Genomic DNA, 18187 nt, shown 5'->3' with positions numbered 1-18187 from the left:
TTAGTTTCCAATTTCCACAAAGGTCTATTTACTAGTCTTGTGACCCTGGATGATGTAGCTTCTGCAAGCCTCAATATCACGGTCTGTAAAACAGATGAGAAGCCATGCAACTTGCTGGGGTTGTAGGATTCAAATGAGATTAAGCCTGGCAAATGCCAAGCCTGGTACAACCTGCCATAATAAGCAAGCCCTCACTAGATGGTGGCTCTTGCAATGCTCCCTTCCCCTCAGTTATCTTTCTCCTCCTTCTCTGCATCCCCTTCATCATGGCATCCATATGCAGACACAAAGACTATGGCCGAGGCTCCCAGGGCCCTGGTTGCTCCCCTGGTGAGCTGCAGTGGGGATGGCGTAAAGTTACTCCATGACAGAGAGAGTGCAGACCACCGAGATTGCGCTCTGGTGGCAGGTATGTGCTTGGCCAGTGTCTGCGTAAGAGAACCTGTGGAGGGACTTCTGCCCCTGTCTCTTCTCCTTGGTGGCCAGCACCTGGGGATCCTGCCATGTGGCCCCCTGCCTGACTCCTTCATCCTTGAGCAGTTTTGGCAAGTGCCCTGGAACAGCACTAATGGCATGGGGAAGGGTACGGTGTGAGCCAGCTGGATGGGTTGATGCCTTAAAAATGTCTATAGAAGCTCTAGTTGACTACAAGTCTGACATTGCTCCAGAGCCTTCTGGGGTGGCCAGGCAGTTACCCTAAGGAAAAGCATCTGGATAAAACAACAATAGGTGGATCAGATCAGTGGATCAGTCCAAGTGAAGTCTTCAGATTTTGTAGGAAAGGAGCTGGCCCCACCTGAGACTGACCTGCTGGTGCAGCATCTCTGGGGGATGTGGTTGGTCCTCTATTTTGAGCAGGGACCTCAGTGAATTCGGATACATCTCAAGGTCTGAGGACCAGTGGTGATAACCCATTATGCAGATGGTGAAACAGACTCACAGAGGTCAGGCTTCTTGGCTGGGGTCTCAAAACTAGTAAACAGTTTCTTGTCTGTGAAATGGATCGTCCTTAAGGTTCCTTTGCACTAAGCACTCCAAGGCTATCAGTTGTTTTTGAGTTGTTATTTAAAAGCCCAGGTAGGACTGCATAGCGGTCAAGACAGAGCACAGGCAGGAACTCACTAAAAGCCCCATAGGCCTGGGTCATGGTTGGGTTTCTGAGTCTGGTGCTGACCCCCTCCTGCACATGCTCATCTGACCCGGTGGTCCAGGGTCACATTGACCTGGGGATAGGGCTGCCGGTTTCTTTGAGGCTCCCCACTCTGCCTCTCCTATCCTATTAAAAGTGACAGCCACTTCCTTATACTTGCCCAAAGAGAGGGTAAATCTCAGTCTCAGCCCCAGGACGTTCAGAGGATGGCTATCCTCAGTGCCTTAGAGTAAGATGCTTCCCAGGTCACTGTGTGACTTAAGATGGGGACACTACAGGTCCTGCCTGGGGACCTTTAGGGTTGAATTTCAAGTGCAATTGCTGATAGAACACCTGAGGCCCAGGACTGAAGGTTCTCTTTATTAGGGTCCTAGGTTCTTATGCAAATGCATCTATGGCAAATTACACACACACACACAAATACTGGCAACCTTTAATTTTCCCTCTGAGCACCGTCCTAGAACTTTTGCAAGCTGCTGAGGACTTGTGGGCTCAGAGATACTTGGGACCCTGATTTTTCTTCTCGAAACAAGAAAAAAATAAAAAGAGTCCAAAAACGGACGCTCCGTTCTGTTCTGAAATTCCTCCCCGCTCCTGAGCTTGAAGAGAGAGCATCAAGTCACGGAGGCGGCTGAGCAGCGCCCCTGTGCACGTTATGTGTTCAGGGTTTGATCTTTTGGACCTGGGGGTTTCTGAATAACATGTCATGTGCTGAGTCCTCAGTGCCAGGAGGTCCTCCTCGGTGCCATCTGCTTTAACTCTTCACTCCCCAGTGGATTCTGCCCGCGCCAGCCGTGAGCCGCATGTGGAACCGGTTACCAGCAGAGGGCAGCGGAGGGGTTAACTCTCCAAATCACAGAATGAAGAGAAGAGGAGGGGAGACCTGGCTTGGAACAATTTTTCCCGTAGCCTGTGCAGGAAGCTTTCTCCACTTTGCCTGAGAGCCGGGCACAGGAGCAGCATGCGAGCTCAGGAATTTTCCTTCGTGCCCTGGCCCAGAGCGTGGTGATGGGGGAGTTCACAGCAGGCTGAGCATCCCTGAACTTCCCCAGCACAGGGCTTTCCACCAATCCCTCCACCCTCAGGGAACTTGAATGGGCGGGAGAAAAAAATAACAGTCCAATATGGAGAACAGCTTTGATGATGTTTCTTACCTCTCTCCCCAGAACCTGGGATCCTTGTCACCAGGCAAAAAGCAGAGCAAGGAAAACACCATCACAGTAAGTGGCTTCCCGCGGCGGGGTGCTCCCAGGTTTGGGCAGCAGGCCGGGGCATGGGACCACAGCTGGTCTGTTGCTATGGCAACGTGGGCCGCCAAGCAGAAGTGATTGCCCGGGCCTGGAAACCGGGGAAGTTCCAAAAAGCTTGAATTGAGCTGAAGTTCTCCAGTCCCCCCTCCCCATTCTTCTGTCAATTTCCCATTTCCACCTTCTCCCCCCGCCCCCCGCGCCCCCCCCCCTTCCCGTGAAGGAGTGGGAGGAGGGTTTGTTGGGGATGATGCAGAAGCCATTTCTATGGGGCGGGCAGGGGAAGGTACGAGAGTGCGGGAGTGGGTTGAAGGGGGTGGACCATGCTGTGTGCAAGTGATGTGACGTGCAAATTACAGCCACGGCGGGGTTGCTTTTGTGCAGGGAAACTTCTGGAAGATGTCAAAGTTAAAAGCAAAAGAGAAAGCGCCCTAAGAATAGAATTCCTGGGAGTTCCTAATGAGAAGCAGGCAGCTTCCACTTAGATGGGCCAATCTGCCCCCCAGGGCTCTTCCGAAACCCACTGAGGGCCCCCCCCCATGTGGAGATGAGTGGGAGCCCCTCCCCCATCTCCCCATCCCAGCTCTATGCTGGACTGAGGAGCAGGACATGGACGGGGGCCCTCCCAGTGGGGAGGGGAGCTGTCTGGCTCAGACAGCCCACAACTCAGGGACTTGAGAAGCAGGGGAGGGAGGGTCCCAGGTTTTGCTGTCTTCATAAGGACAATGGTTTTGGAAACAGGGGATTACTCTCTTGGGCTCCATCTCACACCATCCTGAACCCTTCTGACCACCCCCATGGAGCTCAAACCAGGAGAGGTGCCTTCCTGCCCAGGATGGAAGATTCTGCTTTGCAGGAAAAGGAGAGTTAGCTTTTATGTGCATTGATAACACATAAACAGTGTTCCGAGTGACTCGTTCTGCCTACTAGCTATGTGAGGTTTGTGTGTAGATCATATCATCAAAAGAGAAGAGTGATTATGGACCAGAGTGTCACTTAAAAGCTGTGCAACAGCTGCAGCGAGTTACTCAGTGTCCACGTCTGTGAACTAGGGAATCAGGGCTCCTGAGACATAAGATGTTCCCAGGACTGAATGGATCTGTATATGCATAGCACTAAAGCAGAGCCTGGCACATAGCCTTGACCACATGAGCTTGAATATCACCCTGCTACAGATGAGGAAGCCAAGACTGTGGAGCGGCCCTTCATGGGGGTCACTTCGGATTCAAACCTGTGCTCTCGCCTACTGGCGGTGCCCTTCTGGAGCCAGCCTGGTTTCTCAGGTCTCAGTCCCTCTGGACCTCCCTGTCTCTGTTTCCTGAAGGCTGGGCAGAGAGGCTCAGCCTGCTGGGACTGTGGGCCTGCAGCAGCCTCTTAGTTACTAGGGGAGCTCCTGGGGCCAGGCAGGGCAGCCCCAGGGTGCAGACTTACAGAGGGTATAGTCTCCATGTTCAAAATTGTCACCAGCTGCCCCAGAATGCCAGGGCAAAGCAGGAGCAGAGTGTCCCAAAATAGGGGGAAAGGAGAAAGAGGAACACATGGTGGTGGTGGTGGGAGGAATGAGTGGCCACAGTTGTCATACAGACCTGGAGTGGCGGTACCCGGGCCACGCGGTGGGGCACCTGCCAGGCTCTGTGGCTCAGCCCGAGCTCTTGCCAATGGACCAGATGAGCCTTTCTCAGAATGGGACACCTTGTCCTTCCCGGCGAGGTGCCTCCCCTGTTCCTTCCCACAGACCCTCGTCTCATGGCCCGTGACGTGCACTCAAGGCCTCCGAGATACTTATTGAAATTGCAGATTCCTGAAAGGTCTCCAGACCTACGGTGGGTCTCTCTGATGCCGGGTCAGGGAATTCTGCATCGTCCCCAGCACTTGCAGAATTTTTCAATAAACACTCCTGCCCTGGAGGAATTGCTGCTGGGGAATACTGAGCAAAGCTGTGGGAAGGGAGTCTTCGGGCTGGCTGAGGGTCCCAGAGAGAGTGAGGAGCCGGGTCTCCCACCCGCCAGCCCAGGATGCCTCCCCAGCCTGTCACACTGGCCACCAGGGTCCCACGTGTCTTCAGTTGACGACTTCTATGCTGCTGCTCTCTCCCTGTGCCCATCCTCTTTCTCTGGGCTTTGGTCCTCCAGAACTCAGGGCTTCTGCAAGAGGAGATGTCCAGAAGGAAAGGATGGCCCTGTTCCCCAGGAGGCTGGGACGTGGGCTTCCCTCTCCTTGGCATGTGCGGATGAGGGGAGCGGCTTTTCCTATGCTGTCTCATCCTCAGGAGGCCCCGGACAGCAAAGGGTGGTATGTCCACGGCTCGAGGAGCAAGAACGGAGTTTGATTCTGAAGGTCCATAGCCTGGAGCTGGTTTGGAAGGGGTAGACACGTGGGTGGCCTGGCGGCAGCGGGCAGGGACTAACAACCTTGCCTGGCTCTCGTCTCCTCTGTCAGTAACGTTGGGCTGGCCGGTGGAGCAGGCTGTTTGATTGGGAGTGACGGGTGCTAATGGCAGCTCAGAGCTCTGGGCATAAGTATGTCATGTCCGAATCTTGAGCGTATAGCCACAGGGCCATAGGCTCTCCCGGAAGGAGGATTTGGAGGCTCTTGTGATCCTCAGCCTTGACTCCCTGGCAGAGCCCAGGTGAAGCCACAGGACCCTGGTAGGAGCTAAAGGGCTGGGGATGGGCCCTCGTGGTCCTGCTCTGCTCACCCAGAGTTCCAGCTCTCCCCCACCCTCCTGGATCAGCTCCCCTCCAGGGAGAACATTCAAGTCCGCTCTGCGGGAGCCCTTGGATGTCAAACTGGGTTCCATCAGTCTGCAGGCAACCTGCTCAGACATGCTGCTCAGAGGAGGCTGTGGCCTCGGTTCTCTGGCACAGCCCCATGCTCCTCGAGGGCCTCCCCACCTTAGCCTTCCAGGTGGGCCATGCTTGTGGAGTCTGGCGCCAGATCACCTGGATTCAGACCCTGCTCCATCATTGCCCAAAGCCGTGTAATACTGTGTAAGTAACTTACTGTCTCTGTGCTTCGGTTTACCTGCCTGTACGGTGGGGCTAATAACAACCCCTGTTGAGGCTTACAGGAGTTCATGTGATAAAGCACTTGGGAAGGTGGCTGGCCCAACCTTAGCTATCGTTGAACAGAAAGCAGCTCCTTGGGTCATTTCCTGTGTATTCAAGGTACAAGATGGCCTTGGCGCTCTTCCTGTTCTAAGAGCCTTTGGGAGGGGACAGACGGCTTCCCAGATGTGTAGCCGGACCCTGGTATCAACTGCCTGGAAAATGTCACCCAGGAGGGGACAGCGATCCACACATGGCAGTTTCTATAGAGAAAGCCCTGTCTTGTCTTCTCTTTCCTGCTTGGGACTTGTACCCCTGCTAGATGGAGCACTGGGGTCCTCCCAGCCCTTCTGAGCCTGGGCTTGAGGCCTGGTGATCCCAGGTCACAGCAAGTAACTTAAGTGAAAGTAGTGGCCAGGGACATCAGAAGCCAGCTCTACACCCTGCGCTGCCCCTCTCCAGCCCCATAACAGTGGGCTGGAGCATGTGCCTCTCTGAGCCTCCGTTTCCTCGTCTGTGTCTGAGTGGCACCAGGCTGCTGCAGCAAGCATGTCAGCTCTGATTGCTTCCTGAACATGCGCACACCACACAGCCCTCACCATCCCCCTCTACTGTTACTACCTCCTTCTATGTCCACCGCTCTACCCCCTTCCCATCCCAGTGGATGGGAACACTCCTCTTCACTGGGGCCAGCCACCTTGGGGTTTGTCAACCTGGGCATTGTTGACATTTTGGGAGGCTGTTCTGTGCATTATTGATTGTTTCTCAGAAGCCCTCGCCTCTACCCACCAGATGCTAATAACAGCCCTAATTGTGACAACCCCAAATATCTTCACATTGCCAGGTGTCCCCTGGGGTGTGGTCAAAATCACTCCTGGGTGAGAGTCACTGAATCAACTTCACGGTGCCATTAAGTTTATCTGCAAAGCATTTCTAGATTCGTCTCTTATTTCCCCTTTCCTGGATTGCCGAGCCATGGTTAGGACTCGTCCACTGCACACAGCCTTCTCCAGTGGCCACAGCCTCTAACATCCCCCCACTCAGATCCCTGGCCCTTCTTATAGCCTCCGTGGGAGATTCAACCCAAAGAATCACAGTGACTTACTATCAAACCTGCGAGGGCAGACGCTGTACCTTACATCGCCTGTCTCCAGTCATTGCACTAAGAAACATTCATGGGGCACTGCCCCTCTGTGTCCCTGATGCTGTACTAGACACGAAAGAAACTGCAGAGGAAAGATGCTCTCCCTCCTCTAGGAATCGGGCTGTTAAAGAAACGTTAACTAAACCAGAGTGAGAAATACTGTCACGAACGTGCACGTGCAGGTGGCTGGGAGGATCTGGCATGGCACGTGTCACCGAGTAGCCATTCAACAAATGTTCAGAATGATGAGCAAAGCACGTCATGGCTTGAGTTCTGCAGTCAGCGGATCTGGATTCAAATATTTCACTTCTGTGATCCTCAGCTTTTCCTATAAAATTCTCACAGTCCCTGCCTATGGGGTTGTGGGGAAGATGAAATGAGAACGGAAGCCTAGCTCTTTTCCAGGTGCCTGATCAGGGTCCCCCAGGAGGCCAGTGAGGTGCAGTTCTCCAGATGCCCACCAGGAGGTGCTGGGAAGTCCCTGGGGACCAGCCGGGAGTGAGAAAACCTGAAACCCAAACTGATGGCCTCCAGGAATGGAATAAGCAGCAAAGGATGTGTCCTGGGCCTCCCTTGACTTTCCTGACTTCACTCCTGTCCCCCAACCCAACCCAGCCAGCTTCAACCTTTGAGGAACCCCTCACCTTCTAGACCTCTGACCCTCCTAGTTTCCGACTCTGGATTCCTACAGGATTTTAGAAGGAACGATGGCGGCATAGTGCAAGGTGGCATGTCTTAGCTCAGCTACCCACAACTCCAACGCGGGAATATCACCTCTCCCGGAGGCTTAGAGTGAAAAATCCTGAGACTGGAGGGGCAGTTGGCCCCAGAAGAACCACGGACTGCTAGACTCCTTTGTCGGATATAAGAAAAGGAAGGAGGAACTTCTCCAAAACCCTGAATGAGTGGAACCGACCTCCACCGATCAGCGATGCCCTTTATGGAGCCGCAGAGTCATGCAATCGGGCCTGGAGGGCACGTCTTTGGGGGGATGGGAGGGTTTGACTGGGCCTCACCGAGCGGGGTCCGGGGAGGGGTTTGGGTGGCAGGTTAATTTAGGGCGGGGCAGGAGGGCGGGTAAAACTGGAACGAAAGTTCGCTCCCTTCACTCTCTCCCGGAGTTCATCCATCGCCCTCGGTCGGTGAGCTTTTCTGGGTCCTGCAGTGTGGTAGAACCTGCAGAAACCGGAGCCTAGATCTGTGAGTTTGCAGCTCGTTCTGCATCGGCCTGAGCCTAGCAATCCAGTGGGAAGTTGGGATCTGGGAGCATTTCACCGGGGAACCCAAGTTGGAGAGGCTGGGAAAAGCTGGGCTCACTCCAGCTTTGTGAGTCTCCAAAAGCTGGGGGCGGGGGGCCGACGGAATCTTGGACCCCTCCCCAGTCTCACATCCACTGATCCCTGGATCCCGTCAGGTCGTGCATCAGCCGGGGCACCCAGGGACGTTCCGCTCCCGGATCCCCAGTCTCCTAATCCCTCCCTGACCCCTAGCCGGGGTCCTTCACTCGCTGCTACCCAGCCCTCAGGACCACGGGAGAGAAAGGTGCCTGACTTCAATTCCAAACGGTGGGGGCGGGAGAGACCAAATTTGGAGACTAAATTAGAGACCAGGAATGATGGGGCCCATGGGCCACGTGAAGGGCTAAGATCAGGCTCCTACATCTCACCAGGGGAACACGAAAGAGACTCCTGGGTGCAGTCTTCCAACGTTTTCTATCAGATCTTTTTTTATTTTTCCCTTATTGAAATCGCCGGTTATCGGTGGGTCATGCGTCCTGCTTCCCCGCAAGTTAAGTTTTGCGCATTAGAGAAGCATGCGGAGGCAAGGGTATAAAGAGGGTTTATTTAAAAAGGGAGTAACATAGACTTCTGCAGGGAGGAAGAAGGGGGCCATAGCTGGTCTCCTAGGCTTCCTTTGTTCTCCTTGCCTCTTCCCCTTATCTTTCTCCTTCCTGCTTTCTTGACTAAGCCTAGGAATGCTGGGGAGGGGGCCAAAGGTAGGAAACACGTGGGCTGAAGGGGGAAGGGCTGGGTAGAGCAGCCCAGGACTTTAACAATCTTGCAGCTCCCTGTAGGGAGGGGCCATTCCTGGGGCTGGTTACCTTGGCAACAGGTTGGAGCCGGGCCAGGTTCTGGATACGGGTGGGGGAAGGGCTCTGGAGGAATTAACATTTCAATCCCACAGGGGACTGTCTCCAACTTCCCAGACTCACTCAAAATTGGCCTCCTTGTGATGTCTACACTGACTGCCTGTCGAATTCTGGCTTCACTATCACTCACATCTCTACTATTTTTGAAACCAAGTGTTTTTCATGCTTCAGTTCCTTGAAGACCTGGGTGTCTGAATAGTATATTACAGTTTTGTTGTATATTCTTTTATTTTTACTTTTTTTTTTTCCGTTTTTTTTATTTTTGGGTACTGGGAATTGAACTCAGGGGCACTCAACCACGGAACCACATCCCCAGCCCTGTTTTGTATTTTATTTAGAGACAGGATCTCACTGAGTTGTTTAGCACCTCGCTTTTTGCTGAGGCTGATTTTGAACTCAAGATCCTCCTGCCTCAGGCTCCCAAGGCACTGGGATTACAGGTGTGCACCACCAAGCCCAGCCTTTTATTTTTATTTTTTTACTATATATATATATATATTTCCCTCTCACTTGTCTGTTTCCTGGATTCTCTTTTCCTGCTAATAGCCAACCTCTATGAATTCCTCTTTCTATAATAATCTTTCTTCTCCTTCCTCCTAACCTTCACATGCTATACCACTTCTATTCTGTCTTTGTCCCCCATTTGAAATTGTAAGCCCCTTTTTTGCAAACTGTTTATACTGTAGACAACAATTGAACACATCATTTCTGTGGATTGCAACAAAACTCTAGGCATCTTAATAGGAGCTATGTGGTTTAAGGCTGTATATTGTGTGCGTTAGGTGCTGTTCATATTGGTCTCTCCCTTAAAGGTGAGTTTCTGGAAACCTTCAGGGACACTTCAAATCGACAGAGTAGAAACTATCCTGCCTCAGAACCACCTGGCTAGATGGGAAGACGCACAAACAACATGAAAAAACAAGGGAATAAAGTGCTCCAAACAAACCAAGCTGCTCCCATAAGAGAATCCATCGAAGAAATGTCAGAGAAGGAGTTCAGGAGGTATTTAGTAAAAATGTTCTATGACTTAAAGAATTATGTAAGAGAGCAAGCACAGGAGTTTTGCAGTAAAATAACAGAATCTCTTCAGGAGATGAAAGATCACTTCTGTAAGGATATATTAGAGGTCCTGAGAAGATACAAAGAAGAAATCATTGAAAGGAAGGAATCACTAAACCAACTTAAAAGTTCAATGGAAAGTACCACCCACAGACAAGACCATTTGGAAGATAGAACCTCAGGCAATGAAGACAAAATATTTAATCCTGAAAATAAAGTTGACCCCACAGAGAAGATGGTAAGAAACCATATAGGATTTTAAGAGCGGGGCTCTCAGGCTCTGGGACTCGGCCATCTTTGTGTTTTAACAGATCATCTAGGTGACTCCAAACCATACTCCCCCTTAGTTCTAAGACAAAAAAAAGGAACTGTGTGGAACTTAGGAAGGGCGCCAGCCCTCCTGGAGACCTTCAGAAGCCTTTCAGATGGCTGGGCTTGGAGTCACCTGGGATTTGTCATAGAAGGAGCTGTTCATCACCACCCCTTTTGGGTTAATGGGATCTGTCCTCGTGGGCATCCTGGGGTGGGCAATAGCATTCTGTCTCTGAGGGTGGGTCATCTGGAGAAGGGTGAGCCAGACCCATTTCCCCTTCCTGTTCTGACCAACCTCTGGTGAAGTTGCTTCTCATGGTAAAAATCTTCCTTTGTAGGGAGGTATTTCCCCAAGGAGAGGCTCTGGCCAAGAGCAGTTTGGTTAAGAAAAGAGGAAAGAAGAGGGTAAGGGGGGGTTTGTGGGTGGACCGTCTCCTGAGGCTGGGCATGAGAGGCGAACCAGCAGGCCACTACTGGCCAGGGCCACCTTGCTTGCTCAGCATTGGGAAAACACTCCCCAACTCCGGACTCTTTAGGACCCACCTGGATCTTGACCTTGGTGGAATGCAGTGCCGCCCATCTCCAGAGTTCTCTGGGTCTTTCCTGCCACTGACCCTACTGCCTCTCAGAATGGAAACCCCTACTTTATCTCACCAGATGTCAGTATCCGGAAGGGGGCTCGCCCCTTTGGGTAGAACTTCTCAGCTCTTCTCATAGGACAGCAAGTGAGACCTGGGTTCCTGACTGCTAGGGTAGGAAGGAGCTAGATTGACCTCAGTGGCCCAGAACCAGAGGTCACACCTGGCCATGCCTGGGCCAGATTCAGCTGATGGAGGGAGTTTGAGGGGCTTACACAGTGTTGTTTTTTATTGTTAATAAGCTTTGAAGGAAGGGCCAAAACTTAGCCCATTGAGGCAATTCACATAGAAACCATGAATTCCAGCTTCTCTTTTGAGCCCTCACATCATTTGGTGATACTGGACTCCTCCATTTGCTTGTGAATCTGCCGCTCAGAGGCATCTCCATGGGCCCTGGCCCTGTGTCAAGGCAGGAGCTTCTTCCCCTCCCTTCCAAGCTGAAGTTTATAGCAGCTGTCACCTCAGTGGTTAGCATCCGCGTTTGCATTACTGTCCCCCAAACCTTGGGGTTTTCTGCACAGCTGTTCCCTTTAACCTCCAGAGTCTCTCCTTGCAGGTTATTTAGGCTGCCAACAAAGGGCCTAAGATTGACAGGACTCAGGGCTCGGTCTCCCAGAGAAAACCAATTAACCATCTCCAATAGGAAAAGGAGGATGCAGGATTTGAAGTCACATCAGCAGGAACAAAACAGGGACAGCCAAGTACCAACCCCCAACGTGCCTGGGCAGAAAAAAGACTGAGACAATTTGTGCATCATGTACTTCCCTTGACAAGGGGCAGAGTCCAGTGGGTTCCTGGACTATAATTTTATACGATCGTTGTTCATGTCATATGTATCTTGAAATAACCTCTCACCTCTGACCCTCACCCACACCATTCTTTCCTTAGGAGCAAATTGTTTCATCACTTGGCAAAAGTAATTCTACACCAATAGCCAAATGTGCTTCTATCCCCCCATTTTTTTTTTTTTAATACAAACAGAATACTATTCTATACCTTGCTTTTTTTCCCTCCCACATAATAGTATGTCCCAGTCACTTCCCTTATCAATGTACAAGAATGTTATCACTGTATCCTTTGCCATGGATACAATACCTAATTTCCCCTATGGATGGACGATGGAGTTGTGACATGGCCTTTTGCTACCATAAAGAGCATTGTAACGAAAACCATGTTCCTATGTCTCAGCACACAGGAATGAACGGATCTGTAGCACAGACTCCTGAAAGTGCAATTGCTAGGTGGAAGGATCTAGATATTTGCCGTGTGCTAGATCCTATTAAACTGCCCTCCAAAGAGTTTGCCCTGATTTCCCACCCCTGAGCTTTGCCTGAATGCTTACCAGCACTGGAACATCTGAAGATACCTATGCATGGTCCACCAACCTAGACCCAAGGGAGACCTCTGTAGTGCTCTGTCCAGGGAGCAAGATCTCTCCCTCTTTCCCACCCTCTAATGTGAAGTCATTTTCTTTTTATTCTGTACCCTGCAGATAAATTGCGTGACATTCCCTCACCCAGACACCATGCCTGAACAGCAACTGCTAAAGCCAACCGAGTGGAGCTACTGTGACTACTTCTGGGTACGTGCTGCCTCTGTGTCACCCCCAACCTTCACTGTGGCCCCCATGATCAAGAGTGCACACCTGGGACAGCTCTGGAGCCCAAAGTGGAGGGGCCTTTCCATTGACATCTGAAATCGGAATTTAAGACCCTCCTGGAGTCTAGATCAGTCTGAGAGGATCAGCGGGGTTTTCTGTTCATGGTGACCTGGAAACCCCCACCAGAATGCCCATGACCTGAAGGGTCATTTTCTTTGATGTTCAGCAAAGGCAGAAAAGGGTTGGGAATTTAACTCAGAGGTAGAGCGCTTTCTTAGCACATCCGAGGCCCTGGGTTTGATGCCCAGCACTGAAGGAAAAAAAAAAAAGCAAAGACAGACTATAGAGTTAGCTTCAATAGACAAATCTGGGCTCCAGACCTGATGTCAATGACCTTGAACAGGTACCATTTCCAACAAAACAGGGATGGGTTCAAGGATGTTCCGAGAGCCCCAGCTTTAAACATTCTGGGCTTGTAGAAGTTTTGCATATTGCTTGGTGGACACAGAGTTTCAGTCTTGCAGGATGAAACAGTTCTATGGGTGGGTGGTGGAGACAGGTGCGTGACACTGTGACTGTGCTCAGTGCCACTGAACTACACACACACACACACACACCAAAAAAAAAAAAAAAAAAAAAAGTGAAAATAAGAAGTTGAATATTATCTGTATTTTGACACAATTAAAATAAATAAAACATTTAGGAAATACATGCAGAGTCCTACACCTCAGGAACTCTTGAGGGCAATCCCAGATATTCGCATTTTTTAAAGTCAGCAATGATTTTCAGAAGTAGATTGCCTTGCTGTGGATTCAGAGAGTGGTGATGGTTTTACCACCTTGCAGTTATATTAAAAACAACTGAATTGTACATCTCCAAAGAGAACTTTTGCAAAGACCCTGAGGAAAAGTAAATAAATAAAATCCTTTCCTTTTTCACCACTGTGCAAAATGGATTATCTATCCTTTTTTTTTTTTTTTTTTTAGATTTGCCGAGTACTAGACAAAAGTGTTTTTTAAAAATTTTCTTCCAAATCATTCATACTCAGAAGCTATTATTCAAAGATTCCTATTGACCACCAGTAGGGACAGTTCCTATCGCAGTAGCCGTGTGGCTTCAAGAGCAGAGAGATGTGCAGAGGTTAAAACAGTATGAAGTGGGATCAGGCTTTGGCATCAGACAGATGTGGAGAGATGAACTCAGAAGTGGGGGGAGCAGGGATCAGTGTTTAAGACTTTATAGGCCCCTGTAAGGATGTTGGGTTTTCTTGCTGTTCGCAGTAGGGAGTTGCTGGAGGGTTCTAAGCAGAGAGGTGCACTGTGATCTGGGTTACATGCATCATGCAGGCAGGAGTGAAGTTAAGAGGTAAGTGGAGACGACTGGGAAGGTTTAGCAGTGGCAGAGATGGAGAGACATAGCCTCACTTGCAAAGCTCACCCCTAAAAGAGACCACTTGAGGGAGAAGGATTTGAGCCCTGGGAATGGGTATTGGGGAGCCTAGCCTGAAGCTCAGTGTTGGGGGATTTAGGGAGCTTCAGGAGCTAGAGGGACCCTGTGATCCTGCCTGCTGGTCAGCGGCATCTGAGGATGTGACACTCAGGGTGCTTGGCTTAATTTCAGCTCTCTGGGGACTCTGATGCTTTACTCTTTCCTGACCATCAAGGTATTTTCCTCTCGAATAGAAATTTCTCTTATGATGGCATCTGGTGCATGCCTGTAATCCCAGTGACTCTGGAGACTGAGGCAGGAGGATCACAAGTTCAAGGCCAGCCTGGCCCTGTCTCAAAATAAAAAGGGCTGGGGATGCAGCTCAGAGGTAGAGCACCTAGGGGTTCCATCCCCAGTACCTCAAAAAAAGGGGAAGGAGGAAGAAATGTCTCTCTAGTAACAGTCATTAAAGCTATTTCTCTGGCTGGTTTTCCCTGGAGCAGCAGATGAGTCTTAGAAGGGAGGCAGATTTGGGCTCAGAATTTTGCTTAATTTTTTTCTTTGCTTTTTCGTCAAGAGTGGATGAAGTACACAAATCTCCAGTGGAGAAACTTGTAAGCAGCAAGAGAAGCCCCACTCTGACATGGCTCATCCTGTAGGGTGTGATTGACGTCCTGTCATGAGAGGTCTCAACAGCATAGCCAGAGGGTCTTGGGTCAGGGAGGCCGAGGAAGGGATCTTGAATTGGGCAGGACCAGAGGCTCCGTAAAGTCATTCATGGGCCTGACCATTGTAAATGGGATTCTCTGTAAGCACAGCAGCGTCTTTCCTGTCCTCTGTCCTGAATGTCTGATCTGAAAGAGATCCTAGAGATGCAGGCTGCACCGATCACTAGGGATATGGTGGAGGAGAGGGGACACAGCCTAGGATTGGATGAACCTGACCTTGTCATCTTGTGGGTGAGCAGAGATGAGTTACCTGGGTCTTTCCAGATGCTGGGAATAATGTTCCCTCCAGTGTGCCTCTCTGTGATATCAAAACCCATTTTAGTTCCTTCCATTAAGAATCAAAGCATTTAACCTTAGATTCCTGGTAAGGAAAAGCTGTAATGCAGGAGGACACCGTTTTAATCCTGGTGACAGCCAGGGACCTCGAAGGGCTCAGTGAGTTGGTTCTTGTGGACAGATGACAGGATGCATGATGAGCAGGAAAAAAGTAAAAAGGGATGCCAGGTGGTTGAGGGAGTGCAGATAAAACAGAGCATTTCATTTTGAAGTTTTAAGAATATTTGTTTACAAAAATGAATTGGATCCTAGTTCCCAAGTCATTGTCTAGGCTCTCTCAGGTCCTGACTTTTATTTTAAAGTAGCTAATAATCAAGACCATTAATTGAGTCATTACTATGTGCTCGGCACGGTGCTGGGATCAGCACTGCCAGGCAAATTGGTGGGTGCTTTCTGGGATCTATCTTCCCTGCACGCCATTCTCCTGGACACCCGATGTCACCTGAATGCTTCTTGTGCTTCTTTTTTCCTTCTCAGGCTGATAAGAAGGATCCCCAAGGCAATGGCACGGTGGCTGGGTTCGAACTGCTGCTCCAAAAGCAACTGAAGGGCAAACAAATGCAGAAAGAAATGTCTGAATTCGTCCGAGAGAGGTAAAGACCCTGGATCTCCCACCCAGTTGCAGGGACTGGAGATGGGTGCCACTGTGAACCAGTGGCCTGAGGGGAGTCAAAGGGTACTTACTCAACACTGCATGACCAGTTTGGGGCTGGTTGGCACGAAGGAGAACATAGGTTGGGGTCCCAGATGCATGGCTTCTGGGGTAGATCTGATCAGAAGATTGTGTGGCTTTAGTCTGTGTAGTGTTTCTGAAAATTTGAACCAACATTTAAAAAATACTGGTAGATTTTTACATTAAAATCTGGATACCTAGCATCTCTTGAAAAAGCACAGGGTTGATGGGATTGCCTCTTCACCCCTCAGGCAGTAATTGCCTAGAGGTCAGCAGCAGTGCCCTGTGGAATGGGCATGTGTTCCCATTTTGCTGCAGTCTCCACCACTCCCTAGTGTCTCCCCCACAAACTGTTTCACCCCTTTATCTATCTGGTAGTTAATTCATGAGCCACTTGTCAAGCAGAAACGAACTTTATTTTTAGAACACACAAGTGGCACCACAGGAGCTCTTCAGGAATTCCCTCAGAGCCCAACTGCCACCACCCGCCCACACTCCTCCTGCTCTGGAGGCCGATTGGCTGGGTCGTGTGGGCGGAGCCAAAAGAGTCCCCCAGTGAGCAGCTCTGTGGTCTGAAAGGGCAGGGAAACAGCCCAATAAGCATCACCACAGAGGAGCCAATCAGCTGGCAGCTGGAAATTTGCTGAGGCCACCGTGAGCCAATCAGCTGGAAGTTTGCCCCCTTCAGCTGTGGCTCTCAATAATCTGGTCCTCCTTTGAAGCATTGTTCCTCACCGTAATCCAAAAGAGGAGTATTACCTTTTGATTTATCTTCAAAACCAAAACTGATCAGGCCAAGGGATGTAGAACCTTCCTCTGCCTTCAGGGGAAGATACCTGTAGTTTGTCTAAAGAACTTGGGAACATTGATGAAGAAATAACAAATTCAATCCCATAGAAATAAGGAAAGCTGCAAAACAAAAGAGAAGTTCCTTCTCCTTCCCCTTGCTCCTCTCTCAAGAGTCTGATAACCCACGCTCACATATCCGCACACTTCCTCGTACCCACCATTCACACGAGTGTGCACACACAGAGGCACAATTTTGCAAATAGCATTTCCAAGGCATATTGGAAATATTCATTGAAAATGGCGATATCTTTTAAAAATATTTCTTTTATTATAACAACCGTAATCAGGTAATAATGCTTTGGCATTTTAAAGCACCCTTCTCCTTAGGAGGCCCATTTTCTATTTGTATAATCAAATCTTTATTTTATGACCCATTAAACTGGTAGGAAATTGGAAGGCTGTATTGCTTAGGAGGGAGAAAAACAAAAATATAAAAACAGGCAAATAGAAAAGGGGTTGTCTAAGCCAAAGTCTGGACGGGCTCGTGGTTTATGCTCATAACAGTGTAATGTTAGCGAATGCACGGACTGTGCCGTTGCAGGTCATTCTGGTCTTCCCAGCTGAAATGCAGATTCCTCTAATTTTCTCAGTCCATCTTGGGGGGCTACAAAGGATGTGAGCCAGGAGAGGCCAGAGCCTAGGTGCAGAGGTGGAGTATGCCTGGCTAGGGACCCAGTCCCTGGTTTGCTGTGGCCTCCACTAAAGAAAGCAGGGCAGGAGATGGAGGCGATGCGGGCTGGTTTGGGAGGTGAGGCTCAGGAGACAGATGGCAGGTGCACCTTCTCTGCCCTGGCCTGTCCTTGGCACTGTGACATGCTTGGATCTGCTTTCAAGAGGCCTTGGCCACAGTCTGGAGGTCCAGGTTGGCAGTCTGTGTAATCCTGGGAGGGCTGGAGATGAAGGCAGAGGGAATGGAGAGGGAGCAACAGAACTGAGAGAGAAACCAGGGTTTAGCTCTGGGAGACTGAGAGACTGGCTAGAGGTATAGAAGAGAGCCAAGCAGAGCAAGAAGGAATGAGGATGAGTCCCTGTGCCAAACTGTGTGACCAATAAAATGCTGCTGCCGCATGGTCAGCCACCCTCTCTGCACCTGAGTGGTCAGGAAACAAAACACTGCAGCCCCTTGGGTTTTCTGTGTACAGCATGGTGGCCCAGGGGCTCTCTGGGGTCCCATCCCTCTGGCCAGCTCCGGTTGTCATAACATAGCTCTTCTGCCTCCCACGATGGCCCCAGGGAGCGCTCAGGTGGTGAGCAACGCCTTTGACAACACACTTAACACAGACATGCCCCATACACAGAACACTCCCTGGAGAGTCACCTTGCAAGTGTGTGAAGGGCCTACCTACTGGAAGCCCTGCGCAGGGGAGCAGAATCAGGCTGCGGCCCTGGACATTGACAGGTTTCCGTGGAAATACTCTTGCCCTTGACAGTGCTTTGTAATTAGAGGCATTGGGTGGGAGAAGGTAGAGATGCTCTATTTTTGCTTCGAAGAGGCTGAGGTCATCTGGGAGGGTCTAAAAATCAGTCCAGGCTTGAAGGCAGAAGGAGACACATGTGCCATCCATCCCTGGGGTCTGTCGTAAGTAGCATTCATTCAGGTAAGGGCACCTGTGTGTCCAGGCTTTTGCCCAGAGCTGTGCAAATGACAGTGATCATCTTCATAAGCCCCAGGAGGCAGGCGGAAATGTCCCGCTGTGCAGTTGGAGAGACAGAGGTTCAAACGGTGTCATGCATTTATTCAATAAATAATGAGAGCCACACACTGTCAGAGCTTACGGTCTGTCGTGACCCGGTGGATCCTTTACACAGCTGCTGCGTGACAAGGAG

The 18187-nt window shown here is 50.4% G+C and overlaps 1 protein-coding gene across 10 annotated transcripts in view; it reads left to right on the top strand.

Moving 5' to 3' along the window:
- Positions 1-18187, top strand: part of Gas7 (growth arrest specific 7) — a 226809-nt gene that overhangs the window by 188421 nt on the left and 20201 nt on the right. For all 10 annotated transcript variants that reach the window (XM_078042884.1, XM_078042882.1, XM_078042889.1 and 7 more), the window contains 3 exons: positions 2317-2370; positions 12239-12328; positions 15316-15431. In XM_078042884.1, the coding sequence (XP_077899010.1) occupies positions 2317-2370; positions 12239-12328; positions 15316-15431 (260 nt within the window). The remainder of the gene's footprint in view (positions 1-2316; positions 2371-12238; positions 12329-15315; positions 15432-18187) is intronic.

The sequence above is a fragment of the Ictidomys tridecemlineatus genome, chromosome 3 (assembly GCF_052094955.1).
Source record: "Ictidomys tridecemlineatus isolate mIctTri1 chromosome 3, mIctTri1.hap1, whole genome shotgun sequence".
In the NCBI taxonomy this organism is placed as follows: Eukaryota; Metazoa; Chordata; class Mammalia; order Rodentia; family Sciuridae; genus Ictidomys; species Ictidomys tridecemlineatus.
The sequence above is the reverse complement of the archived record's forward strand: the minus strand, read 5'-3'. Positions and strand labels throughout refer to the sequence as shown.